At 39.3% G+C, this 20,417-nt stretch overlaps 1 protein-coding gene across 1 annotated transcript in view; it reads right to left on the minus strand.

The window, feature by feature from the left end:
- Nucleotides 1-7,154: 7,154 nt before the first annotated feature.
- The window catches only part of SPAG6 (sperm associated antigen 6), a 36,935-nt gene continuing 23,672 nt past the window's right edge, over nucleotides 7,155-20,417 (minus strand). Inside the window, exons 7-11 of the mRNA XM_053962080.1 lie at nucleotides 18,972-19,124; nucleotides 16,438-16,629; nucleotides 15,154-15,270; nucleotides 12,288-12,433; nucleotides 7,155-10,087 (exon numbers count right to left, since the gene is read on the minus strand). Of these exons, the coding sequence (XP_053818055.1) occupies nucleotides 10,021-10,087; nucleotides 12,288-12,433; nucleotides 15,154-15,270; nucleotides 16,438-16,629; nucleotides 18,972-19,124 (675 nt within the window). The 3' untranslated portion in view covers nucleotides 7,155-10,020. The remainder of the gene's footprint in view (nucleotides 10,088-12,287; nucleotides 12,434-15,153; nucleotides 15,271-16,437; nucleotides 16,630-18,971; nucleotides 19,125-20,417) is intronic.

The following is a 20,417-nucleotide window of genomic DNA, read 5'->3' on the forward strand; positions in this document are numbered from 1 at the left end:
ACGCCTCTAAGGAAAGGAGCCGAGCCGCGGGGCAGCCGCGCTCCGGCTGCGCGCTGAGCTCCGCGCCCGGTGCGGAACTCGGGGCGGGGAAAAAGACATCAGGGAAGCGGGATGTAGCAGCTTGTGTACTCTGCCAGCCCTCCGAGCTGCGTGCCTCCCGCACGGATAGGTAAAGAGTGAATTCTCTGTCTCGCCCTGTTCCTTCGTCTTCCCCGCTTGTTTGGGCTGTACTCTGAAGCCTTCCCTGCATTGCGTCCCCTTTTCCAATGCCCAGTTCCATGATCTCGGAGATTCTTGAGATGACTTTACCGAGGGAGGACTGACAAGCCCAGCCCGAAGAGAGATTTCTGCTACCACTTAGAGGAGCTGCATCCCAGTTCCCCTCCCCCAGCCCCTTCAACACCACCCACACAGCAATCCATCAGCATCACCCTTGGAGCATCTGGGGGCAACATGTAATTAGGAATGATGCTGTCTGCCATTTATAGACACACTACTGCAAGGAAAGGCTGGTGAAAGTAATACCCACCGACAGACATACCTTAGAGCGTGCATCGAACATTAATGGGGAAAAGTAACGGAAAGGTGGAGGAAAGATACAGAGAGGAGAGAGAAGGATGAAAGCAGTAGTGTACTCCTCACAGCTTTAAACCAAAGCAGTCATTAAAATATCCTCTCAGTGTGACCATGACATAGTTGTCTGATAAAAGTTTATTTGAAGAAATAAATCAATTCTGTAAAATAGGAACATCCTCTCTTGCTGAGTAAGTAGAGCTGCGTTTGCTCTGTGATCCCTTTACTCAGATACAATCCAGCAGAAACTGTGCAGGCATCCACATGCTGCATTGCCTATGCACAGGACATCATGGGGCCCATGGTGTTTTTCTCTCAAAGTCTTTTATTGCAAGAGATCTTCTTTCAGATTTACCTGACGGCTGATACTGAGTGTCTCATCTCAGGCATGCTTGCTCCTCAGTTTGGTATTGTTTCTTTTCAATTATTTCCTATTTTGAATCTCCATCTTAATTTTTTTTTTAAGTATTTAAAAACTTGTTTGTGCTTGTCACAACACTGTAAGTATTTAATATGCAGGCTGTGTGTTCACTCTGGAGCATACATCAGCCTATTGTCACAAGAAAAAACAGCTGTTTGTGAGATGCTATAACAATTCTGCCAACACTCAGTAACTAGCTTTGGATAAAACAAAGTCAAACAAAAGGGGTGTGAACTATGACAAGTAATGTGTGGAGTGGTAATTCAGAAGGGCAGAAGGAGATGTGAAAAGTAATTAGCCAAATAAACAAAAACAGGACAAATTATTTAAGTGCATCATGACTTGGAATCAAAGAACAGAGGGAGTACGTGAGGACTGGGAAAATATTGGAGTGAGCCAAAGTTGATATTCCTGCATTTGTCCCACAGAAAAAAAGAAATCATGTAGGAGATATGTGCATCACTGAATTTCAGTTAAAGAAATGAAAAGGAAAAAAATAGAGGTGAAGGAAATCCAGAAGACAGTGACGGAACCACTATTTCCCTCAGTAGGAGAAAGGGAAGGAACGGACCAGCTGCCCACTTAGGGCACAGCAGCAACAGACAACAGCAAAGACCTGAGTTCTGTGCTTTTGGGGCTATGGCAAATGCTCTTTTAATGGAGAGTTTTTCAATTGCAGTATAAAGCCAGATCAGTTCCCTCCATTGCTTTGTTTTGTACTTGGTTTGCTCATCTGCAGCAGTAGAACTGGTGGCAGTTAAACAGGATGGAATTTGTATCAGGCTTAGAAATTGTCCTTGCTGCCTACAGTTTCCCTGCAGAACAGCTTCAAATTACACCACACTTGTGTGAAGTTGCAGAGATCCAACCATCCCACCAGTCCAGAGCACATCATGGGAGCTGCACCACTGTCATCTGACTGCCATATGCCCCAGCCCGGAATGTTGCCTCAGTGCACAGTCACCCTCAGATCAACAAAAGCTTTTGCCTGGCTGAGGGTTTTCAGGACCAGCTCCCCAGACAAGTAGGATGGCCTGTCTGCACCATTAGCTAACTAATAACCATCTTTTATCTATTCTTCATGTGTTTATCACCACAGGATTCCAACACCAGGAGCACCACATTTCATTCATCTGCTACAGATTGGAATGAACATTCAGCTGAAGTTTTATTAAGTTACTTGTGGATTTTCAAGACTTACTTTTAGTTTTGTGGATTTTTGCAGTTCTTTCAATAGCCATTGCTTAAGGGTTTTCACACTATGATCCTGACAGGTGACTTAACTCTGTATATAATATGTCTAGCTCTGTTCATTTGGACTGCTCACATTGAGGGGAAGGAAGAGTTATATCCTTCTTTCAAGATTCAAATAATATTCATTGAGATTACAGAAAATTACTTGTGGCCTCAGAGAAGAAGAAAAAAAATCCAGATTTTAGATTGCTTTTATATTTCTCTGTGCTTCCTTTAGGTGTGCAATGATGTAGCTCTGTCTATTTTCACACAGAAGGAATCCAGCTGAGAGCATGTTTTATTATAGTTCCAGATGATGTTCAAGGGGATGAAAAACTCATTTTTCTCAGGTGGTCAGAGAACAATTCCCAGTAAACTGACATTCTTTCCTCTCTAATCTGAATTCTGCAGAGGAATTCAAGTTGTTTATAAGCCATTTGAAAGATGTTTCAAAAAAAAAAAAAAAAAAAGGATGGTCTTGGACTTTTTTACATTTTCAATTACTTTTAAATCTCTTAAGAACAGTCATTTAGGTCAGAGTAGTTAAACTGCCATAAAACAGCTGCTAAAGCAGTCTTCTATTGTAAATTAAATGGCAATTTTACCAAACATTCACATTGCATGACTACGTTAGAATAAACACAAATCTGGATTTTAAAAAACACTTAGGAGGGGGAGGGCTAGGCCTAAAGCAGTGATTCATGACCTCATGATAATTTGAGTCCATGGCAAAAAATTAACAGATTTTATTACTAGTTGGTCATGCCTGATATTAAAAAAAAAAAATACAAAAATAAGGAGAGGTGGTCCAAACTGGAGCTCCACACTTAGAGGGAAAGCTCTCACTGTCAGTCAGGGTGATACATCACAGACATAGCTATAGCTATAGCTTCTGAAATGGCAGCTTCTTAAAACATTGTCATCAAAACAGTTCATTTTCTTCAGTTTAACCAAGGGAATTATCACAGGGAAATGAGCTATAGTCAGCTACACATTGATGGCACTGATGAACGGTAACAGCACGTAGTACTCATAGCAGTTTTCAACTTCAAAGCATTATGAACATCACCCCTGGGACATCCTGAGGAGCTGCAAGGCCTCACTGTGCCAGAGCCAGCTAGGTAAGGTTGGTGCACTGATGCCAAGTGGACATGGGATGGAGGCAGGGAGAGGAATCTGTAGTGTCTCCACCCTGTAGGCATATGCCCTGGGTGCAGTACCTCTGTCCAAGGTAGGGTGGGGTCTTGACGCATGCAATTAAGAACAGAGCAATTTCAGTTCCACCCACTAGCTGTGACAGCATACAAGCAGCACCGGCACAAGGCCCACCCTCCTTGAATCCTCTTCAACCTCCCACTGCCAAATTTCCCTGTCTCTTGTGTGCTCCAAGACCTCATAGTCTTCACAGATAAACTGGTACAGGGTTTGCTCTGGAGTGACTGAAAGCAAGGAAGTTTCATATTGTTAAATTGCTTATAAATCACTTAAATTATCCTTCTTTCCATTTCCATAAAATAAAAATGTCTGTATGAATCACGATCCAATGCTTGGCTGGCATGAGCAGCACTGCCACGGTGTCACTGATGCAATCGCCTGCCCCAGAGCAGGAGGCAGAGCCCCATGACCAAACTTGGGGACAGCTACAGCAAGGGTGTGTTACCCATGAAAGGAGATGGGGAACTTGAAGCTTCCTTAACATCCATTTCCCAAAGCAGGTAAGGGCTGCATCACCAGCATGTTACTGATTTTTCAAACCTCCCTTTCTATCTCGTGCTCTGCATGGCTGCAGGTTATGTTTCCAACACAGAGCATGAGCCATTCCCCAATTCTAGAAAGATTTTCCTACCATTCCCTCATTTGAAGTACTGTTGGAGAAGAAAGCAGGGAAGTAATTTTCTTGCTTCTGCTTTGCTTCCAGTAAAAAGCAGAGCTGTTTGGAGCACAGGTGATGAATATCTAGCGCCTGATTCTCACTGCAATGAAAATCAGATGTGTGCTGCTGGCCTGGATGGAAATCAGTACCATAAAGCTGGCATTAGTGAGCACAGGAGCTGCCCACCAGCCCCTAAAGATGCTTTACAGAGGCAAGTCTTATGAAAGCAGACAGATGTAATTTTGATTACATTTTGGTTGACTATGCTTGCAAGTGTGTACATATGTGTATACAGGGAGGAGTTACATAAAGACCAGGGCAGACTACAAATGGGAGCTGTTATTTCCAAATTTTACACATTGCTTGAGTCACAAAATATTAACTGCACCCAACCCAGTGAACTCCCTTCCCTCTTTGTTCATATTCACTCTAGTATATCCATCATTTTTGATTCTCTGCTGATTTCCATTGCTGGGGCTTATTTTCTGTGACTTGAGAACCTGAAATTACACTATATATCTCTGTAGTTCATTGAACTAACCAGCATTTATTTTAATTTAGTAAGGAAACATTTGGCTGGGTGTGACCAAATAAATACTGTGTCTAAACCAACACAAATATAGTTTGCACAAGGCTATAAACCTGTCTCAGAGCTCTAATGATATTGCAAGTCAATGAAGCTTCAGTGTTCTCATTAACATGATTCCATCAGACCTCTATGTTGCATATTATTAATTTTTAACAATAGATTGTAATATAATTTATAGCACTGCGGGGCAACAAAGGCTGGATCCTGATAGCAATCCAACCTTTTAGGTTGATAATGGCTTTAACACTGACCTAATATTGAAAGGTGAATGTGTTCAGAGGGCATCAGACCTAATTATAAATAGAACAACAGGGATAAAACACATCACTAGTCTGCATCAGCGAAGACAAAACTTTCCTTGAGAGCAAAGGGCACAGATCTCATCATAAGATTATGAAGAGTTCTGCTGCTAAATTGACACAAACAAGTAATCAAAAGCTTTGTCTTAAAGAAATACATTAAAACACTTTTCTCACCTCTTGAAGTTTAATTTTTGTTACAAAAGGAATAAAATACAGAAGAGCTAATGTTAATCTGAGTACCTATAATTTAACTCAATTTGGAAGTCGGAACAAGCATATTTATGAAGAAAAAGCAAGCCTTCAAAATCTCAGTGGAAATATGCTAAACGGGGGACATTAGTAGCCGTGCATTGCTCCTCTCCATGGCTTGCTGATGCATGAGAGTGAACACAACTGGTTTCTGCTACGGACAGCAGCTCCCAGTCCCTCAGCACCTCACTGAGCACTCAGAGCCTCGTGATCCGACCTCCGGGCAGGAGGGACGCAGCCATAAAACGTGCTTAACCCAAGCAGGAGTAACTTCTCATGAAAGGCAGCACAAAACCATTTCCTGGCTTAAAAGGCATTCTCATCATCAAAATATGCATTAGTATTGCTTATACATATTTGCTAACTCAGTCTTTTGTGCCGTATCTAGAAATAGAGTACAGCGGTAATAATGTAATTAGTATTTTCACTAGTTAAATTACAGAGCTGGTTGCAGAATAAAGCACAGTAGCATCAATATTATCAGATAAGTATTATACAAAAATAGCATCAATAGTTTTAGTATAGTCACAAGATCTAATAATTTCCTCTTTCTCTGTGATTCCTTTAAATTGTATCAGATGAGGAAACTCACAAAATCCACTGAGTCTTAGTTCAACTCCAATTCTAAAAATCTAGGTAAATTTTTGTAGGTTCTTAAACAATATTTCTTTCTGAATATGGTATTAGTTATAAAGAACTTAAGTTCTGCTGCATCAACCTCTCATATGAATTTAATTTTCCCAGCACTTCTGTAAGTTAACAAAGGAGTAGAACAGATACTTCACAGATGAAGATGATGAATCATAGGGATTTGTAATAATTATCCAAGACCATAAAAGCAATCCTATGTCAGTGTGAGAAGTGGAACCACTGGCTTTGCAATCCAGTCCTACTCCATATTTCCTTCCCCCGCTGGTCACAAAGGGAGATCTAAAATTCCAACAATCAAGATACTGGAAACCAAGCAGCCATTAAGGAAGAAATTGAGGCAAGTGTGCTTTCACAGATTCCTCACATGGTGAGACAATTGTCTGCCACCCCTTCATACCCAGAACGCAGAGGACTCAAATTTATAACAAAGTTGAAAGCATCCCATGGCACTTTCCATGCTTAAAACTCCCTTTGGGCCAGGCTAATTCACAACCCATAGACCAAATCAAGAACACTTGAAGATCTACTCACACTCCAGCCACTTCCTAATTACAGTAACTTTATGCTTTACTTCACAAAATGAGGTTCATTTCCTCCACCAGTTCCATTCAACTCCTTCAACATTTTGTTCATTTGTTTGTTGAGATGCAGATCTCCAGCAGCTTGATCACTTCAGATGAGACAAAGCAATCCCATGGTAAATCCCTCTGGACATACAGAACACATTATATGCACAAGAGTTGAACTCCTTGAATTTCCCCTTTTCAGATCCTCTAGGTTTCCAGTCATTCAGATAAAGAAAGGAGCTTTTGTAGGCCAGTTAATCCATCTGCTGAATGAAATATGGTAAAAGTTCTACACATCCACAAGTTCTGTCAAGGCCCTGGTTTACATCTGTAGATGTAAAAATAACCATAGTAATGCAGACAGAAATCACAGCTCAGGCCCCCAAAGAAGATCTTTAGAGACTTGAGTTGAAAAGTCCCAGTGATACAGTCAAAGGAACAGGCAAAATGATTTAAGGGCTTATATTTATTTCTGCCAAAGCCCTGGCTTAATTATCTTTGTGTGTCTTAATAAGACACCTCTGTGAGAGGGACTTGAAATGTCTGTATGTCCTAAGCTCCAAAGTAGGCACTGTTGAGTGGTAAGCTGAGACAAACATCCAAAGGCAGCGTGGGGGCCAAGCTGCAAAATGAGCCTGTTGTTCATCTTCTCTAGCACCACAGTCACACACTTGCATGAAAACAGCATTTGAACGAATTAAAATGCAAATCTACATTTTATTATATGAAATTGAGACAAATTATACACACTTGAAGCCTGCCAGAGCAGCTATTACAAACATTAATATAGTTTTAGATGATGACTTAAACCAAATAAGAGGATGGAATAGAAACACTGAAGAAACACCTTGTGAAATACTACAGGAAAAAAGCAACTCTTGCCATAGTTACATTAGTGAAATAGAAATTAGCAATAATTCTGCTGTAAAGGACTAGATCTGTCTTGTGCAGACAGGTACCTCCAGGGAAGCCTCCAGCCACAAGGTGTTTGTGCAAGGCAGAGAAGCAGCCTGCCAGCCAAGAACAACTGCTGGGGTCTCAAACTACGTGGGAGAGGATTTTGCACTGCCACAGCCTAATGGGATGTGGCATCGTCCAGGAATCCTGCAACAAGAGGCCAAACAGCCACTGGCCTAGGCCAGAGCTGCCCAGGGATGTAAAGATGTATTTATGCTAGGTCTGATTTAGATTGTGCTCTACACAATCAGATCGCTTTGAAGGTTTGCCTTGTGCAATCATTTCCTTTGTCAGGAATCAGAAAAAGACTGTGAAAAGACTGTGAACAAATTGTTTAGGCATTGAAATTTAACCCTGTGGAATCCTTACAGTGTAGCACAGTGTGACACAGCAGGAGCACATTTGTCAGGGGACTGAAGCCTCTTTGCTCTCTCTGCACAAAACATATACATTAGCATTGTGTGGGGTGGGGGTGCTCCCGAGCCCACGAGGCAGCTCTGGGGACACACAGCTCCATGCCTCTGCTGCCTCCCATCTGCACACAGCCCTCTGCACCACTTCTGCTCTGTCAGGGAAAATAGAGGCTTCAGATCCTTCAAGACTGTCTTGAAGCCCTTCCGTTGCATTCTGTTTCAGAGATTGTACAAGATTTGATTTTTAAATATCCACAATGCACCTGGGAAAATTATTAAGTATTACTCTTAACAACAATCTTCTTAAGTCTCAAAGTTTTTCCACTAGCATTAATAGTGCCAGAATATCCTAGCATTAATGTCAGAATATAAACACTAAAATCAAAAAGGCATTTGGTAGAAGCTAGTCAGTTCCAAGGCTTTTCACTTAGCTGTGGGCTAAGGAAAGAACCCATCTGGTGTGGATTCTGTACCGACATTCATGACACCAACAGTTTCTGTCTCAGTCTCCGTACAGTAAGGTACTGTGCATCCCCTGCTCCTCCTGGAAAGCAGAGTCTGAGAGCACCAAGGACCTCACAGCAGGAGCACAGCCCTCTGTAGAAATAAATTTTAACACAGGATAGCCCACCAATATTTTTGTGAACTGTTGAAAAATATGGTAACAAGAATAAAAAATTAGTCATTTGGAATTTGGCAAAGAAAAGCCACTCTAAATAATTTCCAACTGCAATCAGTCTTTGCTCCTGCTTTACATGTAATAGATGAGACTATCCTTTTATAAACCCATTCAGTTATATGTTTAAGAAAGTAGGGAAGTTTCTCTCCAGTGGAAGTTTTCAAATATTGTCTTTCTTTGTGGCTGCCAGTATTTCCATATCCCATTCCAGAAACACTGTTTAGTAGTCTTTGGGAAAAATGAAAAACAAAACAAAACAACAACAAAAAAAAACCCCACCAAACTAACAAAACAAAACCAAAAAACTATACCCCCCAAACTGCTGCAAATGAGAAAAAGAAAAATGGTTAGAACAAAATATGGTAAATGACAGTTACATATTAGAGAGTTGTTTGCTGTGTGGTACACCAGAGGAGTAAGCAAAATGTAAAAGTCTTTTCACTCTCCAAAAGAAGGTGAAAATAGTTTCAGGATGTTCTACAGATGGGAAAGAGCTCATACCTCTACGTCGATGTGTTCTGCAGCTTCAAGACTTAAGTTCCAAATGTGTTTTAACTCAACTCTTCAGCTCTTGAAGGACAAATCCTAAGCCACCTTAGGCCCATCAGTCCAATCAGTGCGACCTCAGTGTCCTCAGATTTCCTCTGAGTGTGCTCAGAACTTTGCTAACAGCGTTCCTGCAGCCAAGCAAACCTCCTCTCTTCTGAGCCACACAAATGTGCTGCTGACCCCCGCAGAACCAAACCTCCCAGGGTCCTTCCCTTCGCATCCGTGGAAGTTCTGAGTTCACTCTGTCCTCAAGAGCAACAACCATGCACAGGCCAAACAGTGTATTGCCCCTTTCCTCCACAGAGAATCCTGCCTTAATTAGGAGGCCTTTAGCAGAAGATGTATTATCACCACACTACCATATCATGCAGAATTCAGCCCTTGTATCATCTTCATCTCTGATTATTTCTTTGTTTAGCTGCTACTAACATGTTTGGAGATGTAAAATCACAACACATTATTTCCTCAAAGGTAGCAGTAGGAGATCTCTCAGTGCAGAAAGAATTCCATAATTAGAAAAAACACAGGGGCCAGCTTTTTCCCTCATCAAGCCTGGGAAGCTTTAAACAATATACAAAGGCAAAAGGGGAAAATGGTAATAGTACTGAGAAGGCTAAAATTTGAATGAGATAACAAACTTTTCTTGTGTAAGGAAAAGGAAATGACTGATTCTAAAAAAGCTTCTGTGATAAATCATCACTCCTGCATGAAATTCCATTCATATATGTGGCAATACCTGGTAGTAATGTTAAAGAAAAACAAAAAGGAACAAAAACTTAGCAACAAACAATTTTGTTCTTTTCTTTATAAAGAACAAAATATAACTTGCTAGAATTGCTGAGCTTTTTCAGTAGTTCAAACAGGAGAAAGAGATTTGAGAATCAAGCAAGGCTTTCAACAGCTGTATTTGTATTACAGTCATAAAGGCATAAATGTGAAATGTAGCTCTAATAAAACCCTGAAGTTTATAAAACTGGTTGGTAATTTTCCACCCTTTCCAGGAGTATCTCAGAATATCCAGGGGAATAATACCTGAAAGAGAAACATTTTGTTTGTGTGTTAGACTACAAGACATGTTCTGTGCAAAGTAATGAAACACTATGCATATTTCTACTGATCAGGAAAAAATTAAACACTGGTCAAGGAACTCTACGGTTACTCCCATACAATGTTTTAACAACCTGCTTTCCAACTTCCATTATCATTTATACTTGGAAGTCAGGTTTTTTTAAAATATATTTAGCTTCTTTTAAGGCATGTAGGTAAGCAGCTACATTTTAGATTGGGTCAGCTTCCGCTGCCATAAGCATTGTCTTTACTGAGAAATGTAGGTGCTGGCTTCTTTTGAAATTATGGCCTTTAACAAAAAAGCATGAGTTTACACAGAACTGTTGGCTGCAAATGACAATAGTCTGCTGCTGTTTGTCAGATATAAGCACACACCCTGAAACTCACATGAAGCCTACATCCATGAGAGGGACCCTGGTTCTAGAACAAAAAAAAATTGTCGCAGTGACCTTCTCTCTCTAATGCCACTCAAGGATGGACATTATCCAGGAGGTTTTCATTAGAGTAGGACTCTATGGTGCCATTTTTGTCCTGCTGTCATTCAACTGGCTTTCCACAATGGACCAACTACATGCATCCAATATGCAAGCATCAAAGCTGCATTTAGTTCTTGTTTTCCAGCTTAAGAGTATCTGAAATTTAATACTGTATTATTCTAAAAACATACATCTCAGTATATTTCTAGTTTTGCAGGCATGTGAATTGCCACCTCTGAGCCCTGAAAGCTTCAACTATAAAGAGAGAACACACCTCCATGTAATGTAGGCCTAAAATATACTCAAAAAAAAAAAATCCCCAGTGCTTTCCCTTGAAGGAAAATCTATTTACCTTGTTAATTTTCATTTTTCTGAATAATTTCTGCATAATTAAACTCTTTTTAAACTTCACATTAATTCTGTGATTTGTAAAGCTAACTTCCCAATGCATTACTGTATACAGTCTGCAAACAGCCTAAAATAACAGGTCTCCAGGACAAACCCAGAGCTGGATTCTATCATAGCTGCTGTGCCTCAGGCAGCACAACCAACATCAGGCAGAAGCACATACAGGCAAGCAAGAGATGCTCGGAGGGGCCTTTTCCTTTATTACATCCCAGGCTAGATGAGTAACCTTTTTTCATTTACAGGGGGAAAAAATTGCTATAACAAAAAACATTATTAATATCCAGAAAAGCATAAACAAATTCCTCTTTCCATCTGAAGTACTAGCTGCAGAATAAAATTTCTTTATGACTTTGCTTTTACCCATTTGACAGCCACTGGCTTTTCTTTGTGGAGACAAACAGGGCTTCATTTTGTGAGACTTAGTTTCTAGCTACTATTAGCTGAAGAACTCTGCTGCTATAATTAAAATTGATGATGCAGATTTTCAGAGCCTGTAGAGGGAGTACATGAGTACAACAACCTTCTGATGTGTTGATGGAGTGAAGGACTGGTAAATGGATATCTAGAATCTAGGAGGGCATTTCTCTCATTATTACAATTTAGGATGGTGACATTTTGACTGTAAGCTATTTAATAGTGTTTCTGTATTCATTAAGGGCAAAGTTCAACTTGGTGCAGACAGCTGGTGTATGGTCCTTTTATATAACACTTAAGCCTTGTGATGAGGCTCAGGGAGGAAGGGCAGCTGTGGGCAGACCAACTGTGCAGGAGAGCCTCTGGACCCTCTGTACATCACAGGAAGTTTCAAAGGAGCCTCTGAATACTCTAGTTCAGACACAGTATTATGAAAGTCAAGGATGCAACCAAAGATTTACCAATACCTGTATTTTGGAGCCTAAGTAATCCACAAATAAGTTACCAAAATAAATATCCCACAGACATTCATAAATATGAGTGGTTGTACTGAGGACTCAGAGTCCATCTGGGCAGTGCAGGACTGACTTTTCATCACACTTTCCTGCAAGACCCTGATTATTTGGGCTTTGTTGACAGACAAAAAAATTTGATTCCAAATACAAAAAGAGAAAGTGTTCTAATGTATGTGTCCAGAGGTTGTGTTGCCTCTGGGGCAATTAACCAAATGTTACGCTTTGGTTTTACTAAAACCAAAATTCACATAGGAGTTAAATCACTATTTTAAATCCTTCCTTTGTGTTGTTCCTGTGAAAAACATCTAACAATGTTACAAGTATGAATTCTTTAAATTTAATTTTCCCTACCTTACTATTTCCTCTGGATAGCAATTGTTAATAGTGTCGATATATTCCTGAAGAAGTGATCCAGGTTCTGCTTTTATTTCTTGAATCTTTTTAAGTCCACCAGTTGTTACAAAGAGACGACGTGCTTTACTATCATGTGGTAACACCTATACACAATATAGTACATAAAAAAATTCTTTTGAATTAATCTGTATGCTACTAGGCTTATATATTGCTTAGTTGTTTTTAATTCAGAGGACAAATAAAATGGAAAATCAGAGAAACAACATCTGCAATGACTACTGTATTATAATACCCAGCTGTATCGGGAAAAAAAAAAACAGAAACCAGCCCTTTATAATTACAACATAATTTATCATGAACTTTAATACATAACATATATAAAATAATGAATTTAATAATTATCCTTACATAAATAATATTTCTTGAGTTATTCCTACAGAGACAATAAGATTGTGAAGAATAAATAGATAATCAAAACAGAACACTAACATGGAATAACAACACATCTGTTCCACTTAAACCAAGTTATTCAGGTCTTTTATGTCAATTCCCACAGTTTAATTGTAGAGCTGAATTTTATATCATTATAATGATCTAGTATAGATTAGTGCATGAAAACAATACTGAGAATTGTTGCAAGTGAACAATACAGCCTTGAAGTATTACATGCTACTATTAAATTCCTAGATATTAAAATCCTTTAACACACTGTGTAGCCATGGAAGCCTTTTACAAACACACACACAAAGCAAAAACGTGAAGATTCTGCAGCCAAAGGGGATGAGAAGCAGAAATGATCAGACAATAACATTCTGTGCTCCCTGAGTGATGCCAATACGCAGCTCTGTCCAGAGGATGGCAGGGAAGGAGGGAGGGAGGAATGAAGGGAGGGAGGTGGGGGCTGGGCCAGGCAAGGGAGAATGACAGCATGTAGTCCATAGGCCCATAGGGCTGCAATATTATTAAAAAAAAAAAAAAGTAGAGAAAAAAAAAAGATAGAAAGATAATGCAAGATGTCAGCTGCATCTACAGCAAAACCAGATGTGTTTAAAATCAACTCTGAGAGTTACAGATTATGAGGGCAAAAGCATTTTGTAAGCTTCCACACTGGTCAGACATTAAGCCAGAAATTTGACTGTATTTCAGTGTAAAACAAGAGCCTCAAATGAGGAAGGGAATGCCTAAAAGGATGAAGAAAAAGAACAAAATTTCTTCTATGCATATAGGCAAACAACCTTCATTTCTGCGGTTCCTCTAGGCTGTACAGAATCAACAGACAGGTAAAGAAAAAGCAGGAGAGCACAAAGACTTCTCTCTATTATATGCTCCACAGAAGTGTCAGGAACAACTGTGAGTCTTTTCATTGTGGGAACTGAACAGACGTCTGTTTTCACATATCTCCCACAACAAGAACTGCCAAGGAGGAACTAGCAAGGAGACAGGATATGGCCCTTTCCCTGCCTTCCTCCTCCGCAGTGTGACTTCCAGGCTGGATAAGACAGCAGAAAACTCTCTGGGAAGGGGCCCTAAAGAGAGAGAGCACCTCTAAGACACAGTCTCTTCCCCCAGTCCAACCTGAGACAGCACAGAACTGCACAAACTCTGAAAACGTTATTGCTAAAATGCACAGTCCAGCATGAAAAACAAATAGCACCCCATTTTGAAGCACAGCTTGGAAATCAGGCTTTTACTGTGCCATAAATAAGCCCACAGAAGTAACAGACCACAGCTCTAAGAATAGGAAATTCCCAAGCTATGGTACAGGAGAGAAAAATGCCTTTACTACAGAGAACTTGAGAGTATACTTCAGAAGAGCAAATGCCAGACAAGTATAGTTTAATAATGCATAGGCAAAGGAGAAAAATGAAACAAAACAAAGTATCAGCTGATATGAAGGGCACGTTTAAATAGCAAGCAACATTCAAATATACACTGGATAACCAATTGCTATGCACTTGGCTGATTAAGAGCTCCAGTCAGAAAGAAGAAGCAAAAGGGACTGGATTCTGTGCAAATCTCCAGCCTTTGAACAGCCTTACCAAGAAGACAGGACAAATGAAACTGTGGCAATGTAATCAGAAATCTGCACTACCAACAGCAGTGCTTCCAGATCTGTCATAATCAGAATTGAGCATCAAGACTGTTTTACTTGGCCATTTCCAGAAAGAATATCTCACCAACAGAGCTTGGTATACCCTGCTAACAGGTTATACTGTAGAGTATTGCACAAAACACAGTCTACAGCTGAACAGGATTCCCAACACGAGCTGAATATGACAGACACTGAAAGTCTCCCAATTAGTTAGCAATTACTTACAAATTTTAAATATTTTTAATAAATTGCATCACTTTTACATGCTGTATTCAAATCAACAACATATTTAACAACTTACTTGCAAAATTTTGAGAGGGATGAAAAAAGATTTGGAATTTTCACACTTATTTGCAATTGAAAATTAATCAGGATAAAAGAAGTGAAGCCTTATATTATTGTAAAATATCTGACTTAAGTCACTGCTGTACAGACAGCTTGTAGTTTATCTAAAACAGATGTGACTGGGATTTATGTGATACATTGGCTCAGTGAAAATATTTGCACGTGAGTTAATATTCCACTTAATCTCAAGAGGCAAGGAAGAAAAAAACACCTTGCTTATAAGAAACTGTTTTCCCAGTCTTAGGATGAATTATGGCAGATTCCAAATGAAACAGTATCCAGCTGTATAAGACAAAAGAACAGGATCCAAACTGCTTTGGATGTGGATGCTTGAGGATCCTGAGAAAACAAGGACACCTTTAGAGTGGCTAAATGGGAAACAATTAGCAATTAACATATTACTCACCAAGAAGAGCCTTTTCTTACCTTACTAAACTGCCCAATAATAAGCTTCATAATACTGGGAGGGGCCTCATGAAGCAGTGGTTCAAGTGCTGGAAGATACGTGCATTTCTGAAGAATGTTCTTTAAGGCTTTCTTAGTCTATTGAAATGCAAAATAAACGTTCTGTAGTAAGGTATCAACAAAAACAACAAGAATTCATATATATCACTGAAGTCTGATCAAAAAAGCAAATTTTCAATGAGCAATTTCTGAATAGAAACTATGATATCTATCAGGTCACTTAATGAAGAATCAATTCTCTACTTAGATTTATTAAACCTCAAAACCTACAGTGCATCATATTATTATTATGTTATCTACAGTCAAAGCAATGACAATTTTCCTTTGACTATAATGAAAGCTGGAGTAGACCCTTTAGGTTAATTGAAGTACTCTAATATAATAAGAAAGTTAAATCAAAACATATTTTAAAAGACTGTGTATTAGAAGTGGCTTACTAGGAGAGGCTGCTGGTCTGGGATAGCAAAGTGCAGTACTGTCCAGGCAGCGGGGAAAAGAGAGAGTGAAACAATTGTGCATTGGTGCATATTTCTGAAAACAAACTCAATGTTGACTGATACAAGCAGTAGTGACCTTCTTGGGCAGGATTACAGGTACAGCTAATTTGGCTTCAATATTTTTGGGACTACTGGAAATTACTATATAAAAGGTACTTTACATGGAATGTGGTGTTTCAGTGGAATGTACAGAAGCATAGTGCAACATGGAAGATCATATCCTGCCCTTTAACACTCTTACTGTTGCTCAGAAATACACTTTACTAAACTGCAACTCTACTGGCTCCCACACAAGGAAAGGCCCTAAATATGGGCAGTTGCATGTTTTAAAGAGCAGAGCCTTGATTAGCTGTTACAGTTTTATTATAATAATAAAAGTGTAGGCAAAATTATTACAAGGACTGAAATATTTTCTACAAGAGCTTACACTTGCAAAAAAAGAAGTGGATAATTAGAAATGAGTCACAAGAAATTACAGCAATATGGGTCTATGCAACTCTGATCTAAACTGGGAAAAAAATACGGGATTTGCTGTGGTGGCTGTAGCATATGATTTGGTATACACCTTATATGCACATGCATTAGGACCAGCCAGTCCCCTAATAAGTGACACAGCCTTCAGACACTGCACCTAGGAAAGCTGTGACTCAGTGAGCATCAATTAAAACACATATAATTTAGTAGTTTTTAAGCACTTAAATTGATTACAATGAATATAACACACTGCAAATACTACAGATCTACTTGCTTTAGCTTTAAGATCTTCTGAGCTGCATGTGTCCACAAAGATATCGAGCAGTGCGGGCAGCACGTTTGCTACTGCAACATGACGTGCATGCTCAGCAGTGTGTCTTCCAATCTGTCCCAATGCCCAAGCAGCTGCTGCCTTAATATGATCTTCATGTTCTTCTATCAAGCAGACACACAGTGGTGGTATTCCCTGTAGCATTAATCAAAAGCACAACCTTTACAAATGTAGACCAGGGAACGACAATGCGAAACAGATACAGATAGCTAGAAAATGTTTCTCTATTTATACTCTTCTAAAAAAAGCTGTAAGAGGATGCATGCTAGTGGTGTCATACTTTTACAGCATCATAGTTAGCAATAATTCTTAATAAATCTTAATAAATATAGTTAAAAAGAAACAGATTCAATGTTCTAAGTGAGAAAGCGGTTTGAACAAACATGCAAATTTAAGGTATAAAAAGAACACACAACATAATTCAGGCTGTACTGAATAAAGGTGGCAGTTTTTCTTAGACTGAAAATAAAAGAATTTGAGTGCTTATGAATCTATGTTGTCAGTTTAAGACCAGAAGGGCTCAATCACTGAGTCTTTCTTTTTTTACTATCCACAGGACTAAATTTCAACTTATCAACCTCTTCTTGAGTCCAGTAGTTCATGTTTGACTCACCCAATTACTTCCAGAAGGGTTTCAACTCTTGATTTGCAGACATCAAGAGATGGAGGTCCCACATCCAGCTGTTATAAAAGTTGTTCCGCTTCAGGGTCTTTATACTTTCTCCAGAACTACTTAGTATCTGGTACTTTATGCCAAAACACTCCAACAGGAAACATTCCATGCTACTTTAGGTAAGGCAAGGCTACTAAACCTCTATCTAAAAAACCTTTTTCTCCATCCCATGAATCCTTATTTACTCTTTTCTGCACAGTTTTCTGCTTTGTTGTTTTGGGTTTTTCCCCAATATACTTTTCAAATACAGACACTGTATATACATAGTACTAAAACAAATAGATTAACTTTTCTTTTCCAATAATGCTTCATCTTCTATTCTTTCATACCACAAAGGACTAAATTGTGGGGTTTTTTTTGCCACTGCATTACAGAGGAAGACCACAATGAAGTGTTTGTCCAGTATGATCCCAAAAATCATTGTTCGAAATCCATCCTTTCCAGGTTAGAGTACCATGGAATGGAACTATCACTTTACATCATAATATCATCAGTGTCTAACTGCATATGGTTATGCCACAGTGCATTTCTTTCAAATGGTTCCAGTTTACCAAGCCCCGTCCTCAGCACTATGTACCACTCCACAAGCTTAATTTCCCCTGAAGCAGCTTTTCTTTTTGTAATGGGTTTTGGGTTTATTTGGGTTTATTATTATTTCTTTTGTAGATCATTCATTAACATATTTCAGTTGATCAAAGTTTGCCCAGATGCCTCCAGCAGCTCTCACAGCAGTTCCATTCAGTTAGGATAGGAATCATTATTATTATTCAAAATTCTAACTTAGGGGCTTCCTCCAGAACTTAATCCTGGTTTCATCCCACTTAATGTCAAGCACTCAAAAGCAGGAGCATATTTGCTCTATGCATCCCTAAAAGTGGGAAGAGAGAGACATCCAGAGAAGAAGGGCCTCCAGAGATGGCAAGAAAAAAGCATCTATTTGTTTAGTTTTAAAATACAGAAGAGCATTTTTTTGATCACTCCTACTTTCCCTGCATACTATATTATGTTATAACAACTACCATTTTTCAACTTGCATTTCTACTAGAAGACATTTCTGTTCCTTTATTTATACTGTTTTGTTGCTCCAGTCATACATAGGTTTTAAATGACTGACATAGTGTGAAAATGGGTCAAAAATGATAGTGAAACTGTTTCCTTCCTTCTGTCATTAAATTAGCATTATTTACATCAGACTACTAAGCCAGACACTAATTTCACCTATTGCAAACATTGCAAATTCTCCCTCTTCTATATCATTGCCCAGCAGAATTTATTTAAACCTGAAAATGTATAACTTTACTCATTTGAAATGTCACTTGCACAACTGAATCAAGCCACATAACATAAGAAACTGAGCTCTTTTCAAGTCTGAAAATCACTGTAGCAAGATACTCCAGCAGTACCAGCAGAGCCAGGCTTGTACAATGAAGAGGACGCCATTAAACACAGTTGTTCCAAAGAAGCTTTCGCTGCAGCCACAAATACACATTTTAAGAGGAAGCAGACTACAGAAATTCAGTGACTTATTTTCTGTACTCATGCAATTGCAACACGGAAAAATCAAGCAGTGTTATACCAACTAATCCACGATGTTTTGTAAAAGGTTTAACACCATAAAGACACCCTTTTATCAGGTTGCTACAGAATTTCAGTCATAGAAAGCAGCAATACTAGGAGAAAGTGCATTCATCGAGAGCAAGTATATAATCCTGTCACAAAATACATTCTCTGCCTATGTTAATTTGTATCTGTACCAAAGAATACTGCTGAAGAACTACAGGAAGGCAACAAAGTGATAGCTAACCTTGGAGACAATCACTGCCATTGACAGGTTCTCCGAATGAGCCGCCACATAACCAAGTGTCATGATGCCAGGCAGTCTGACAGTCCCTCTGCAGCTGCCAATACAATCAACCACAGCAGCAATTCCGCCTGAATTTACTATAAACTGTGAAAGCTGAAAAGATAAACAGAAGAGATTAGATACTCTGAAGAATCAACAGGCAAAAAGAACCACATCAGAGAAGCCTTGTAATGTATTGCTCCTATTTTACAAAATAAAGCTGGAATAAGAGTGATGTATCATACAGACTGCTGGGAGCTAAGTGCAGCATCAAGTTTTCAGGAACGAGACTAATTTGCTACTGTGTTTTTGATTGACTTTACTGCAAGGAAATCAGAGTTCTGAATCCTTGATGATGTATAACGAGGAATGGCATATTCTCAACTCCATCATCATACACCAGATAAATGTGCAAATGACAGCCTATCACATGACTGATCTGCATCCTAGTGGCTGGCCCCTCATTCCCAAACTAACATCCTATGTTCTGTGAAGTGACAGAGGCAAAGGCCCATTCCTCCTCTCACCTGCATTCTAAATTACCTCTGTGGCATAAAATCCCTTGTGGATCCTCACACCGAGGCTTGAAGCCAAGGACAACTGTTCTGGATGTGCAAAACCTACTTGGGTTGCACCATTCTGCCATGTTAGCATGCTCTGAGGGAAGTGTCCAGGGAACACACTTGATGGGTAATGGAGTCTGCCCCAGAATGCCAAATTACATAGTCTTGCTTACAAATGATAATCAAGCTATGCAACATGGGTTTCTACCAAAAGAAAACCTGTCACATCACTCGAGGGACAGCAGTAGAATATGTATGATATCAATAACGCAGAGAAATAAAAATTATTTCATATTATAATTATTATTATATTCTTCCACATTTTTAGGTATATCCCATTCTCCCTACACATTCCAAAGCAAAAGGAATGTGTCCTTAAAAGTCAAAATTAAATGAACAAAACTGAGGCACATGAATTCCCAATCCAGTTGATTTCTATAAATATGAAATCCACCTTTGTCTTAGAGCCGTTAAAAGGGGATTGTTTTCTTCATGAAACAGCCAGATGAAACTTTCAGTTAGTACTCAGGAAAATCTGTTCACATGATTGTGAATTACAGCCAGTGGCAACCCTGTCCTACATCTGGACACAGCCATGCGCACCTGGATGTGCAGAGCTCCTGCCATGTCCCTCAGCCCTTGCTCTAAGTCCCTCTGCTGCTCACCTTCACTTTAATTTTACTGCATATGCCGCTAGACAATTGAGATCCAAAAGCCATGAGTCTCAAATGACACAGCCAAGTCCTCTAGAAATATCATTTGCCAGCCTGTCTCCACTGCAACATGCATTGCTTGAATAGAGTTCCCAGAGCTGGACAGTCATCTCTGTCCATCTCTGTCACTC

This window comes from Vidua chalybeata, chromosome 1, assembly GCF_026979565.1.
Source record: "Vidua chalybeata isolate OUT-0048 chromosome 1, bVidCha1 merged haplotype, whole genome shotgun sequence".
Taxonomy (NCBI): domain Eukaryota; kingdom Metazoa; phylum Chordata; class Aves; order Passeriformes; family Viduidae; genus Vidua; species Vidua chalybeata.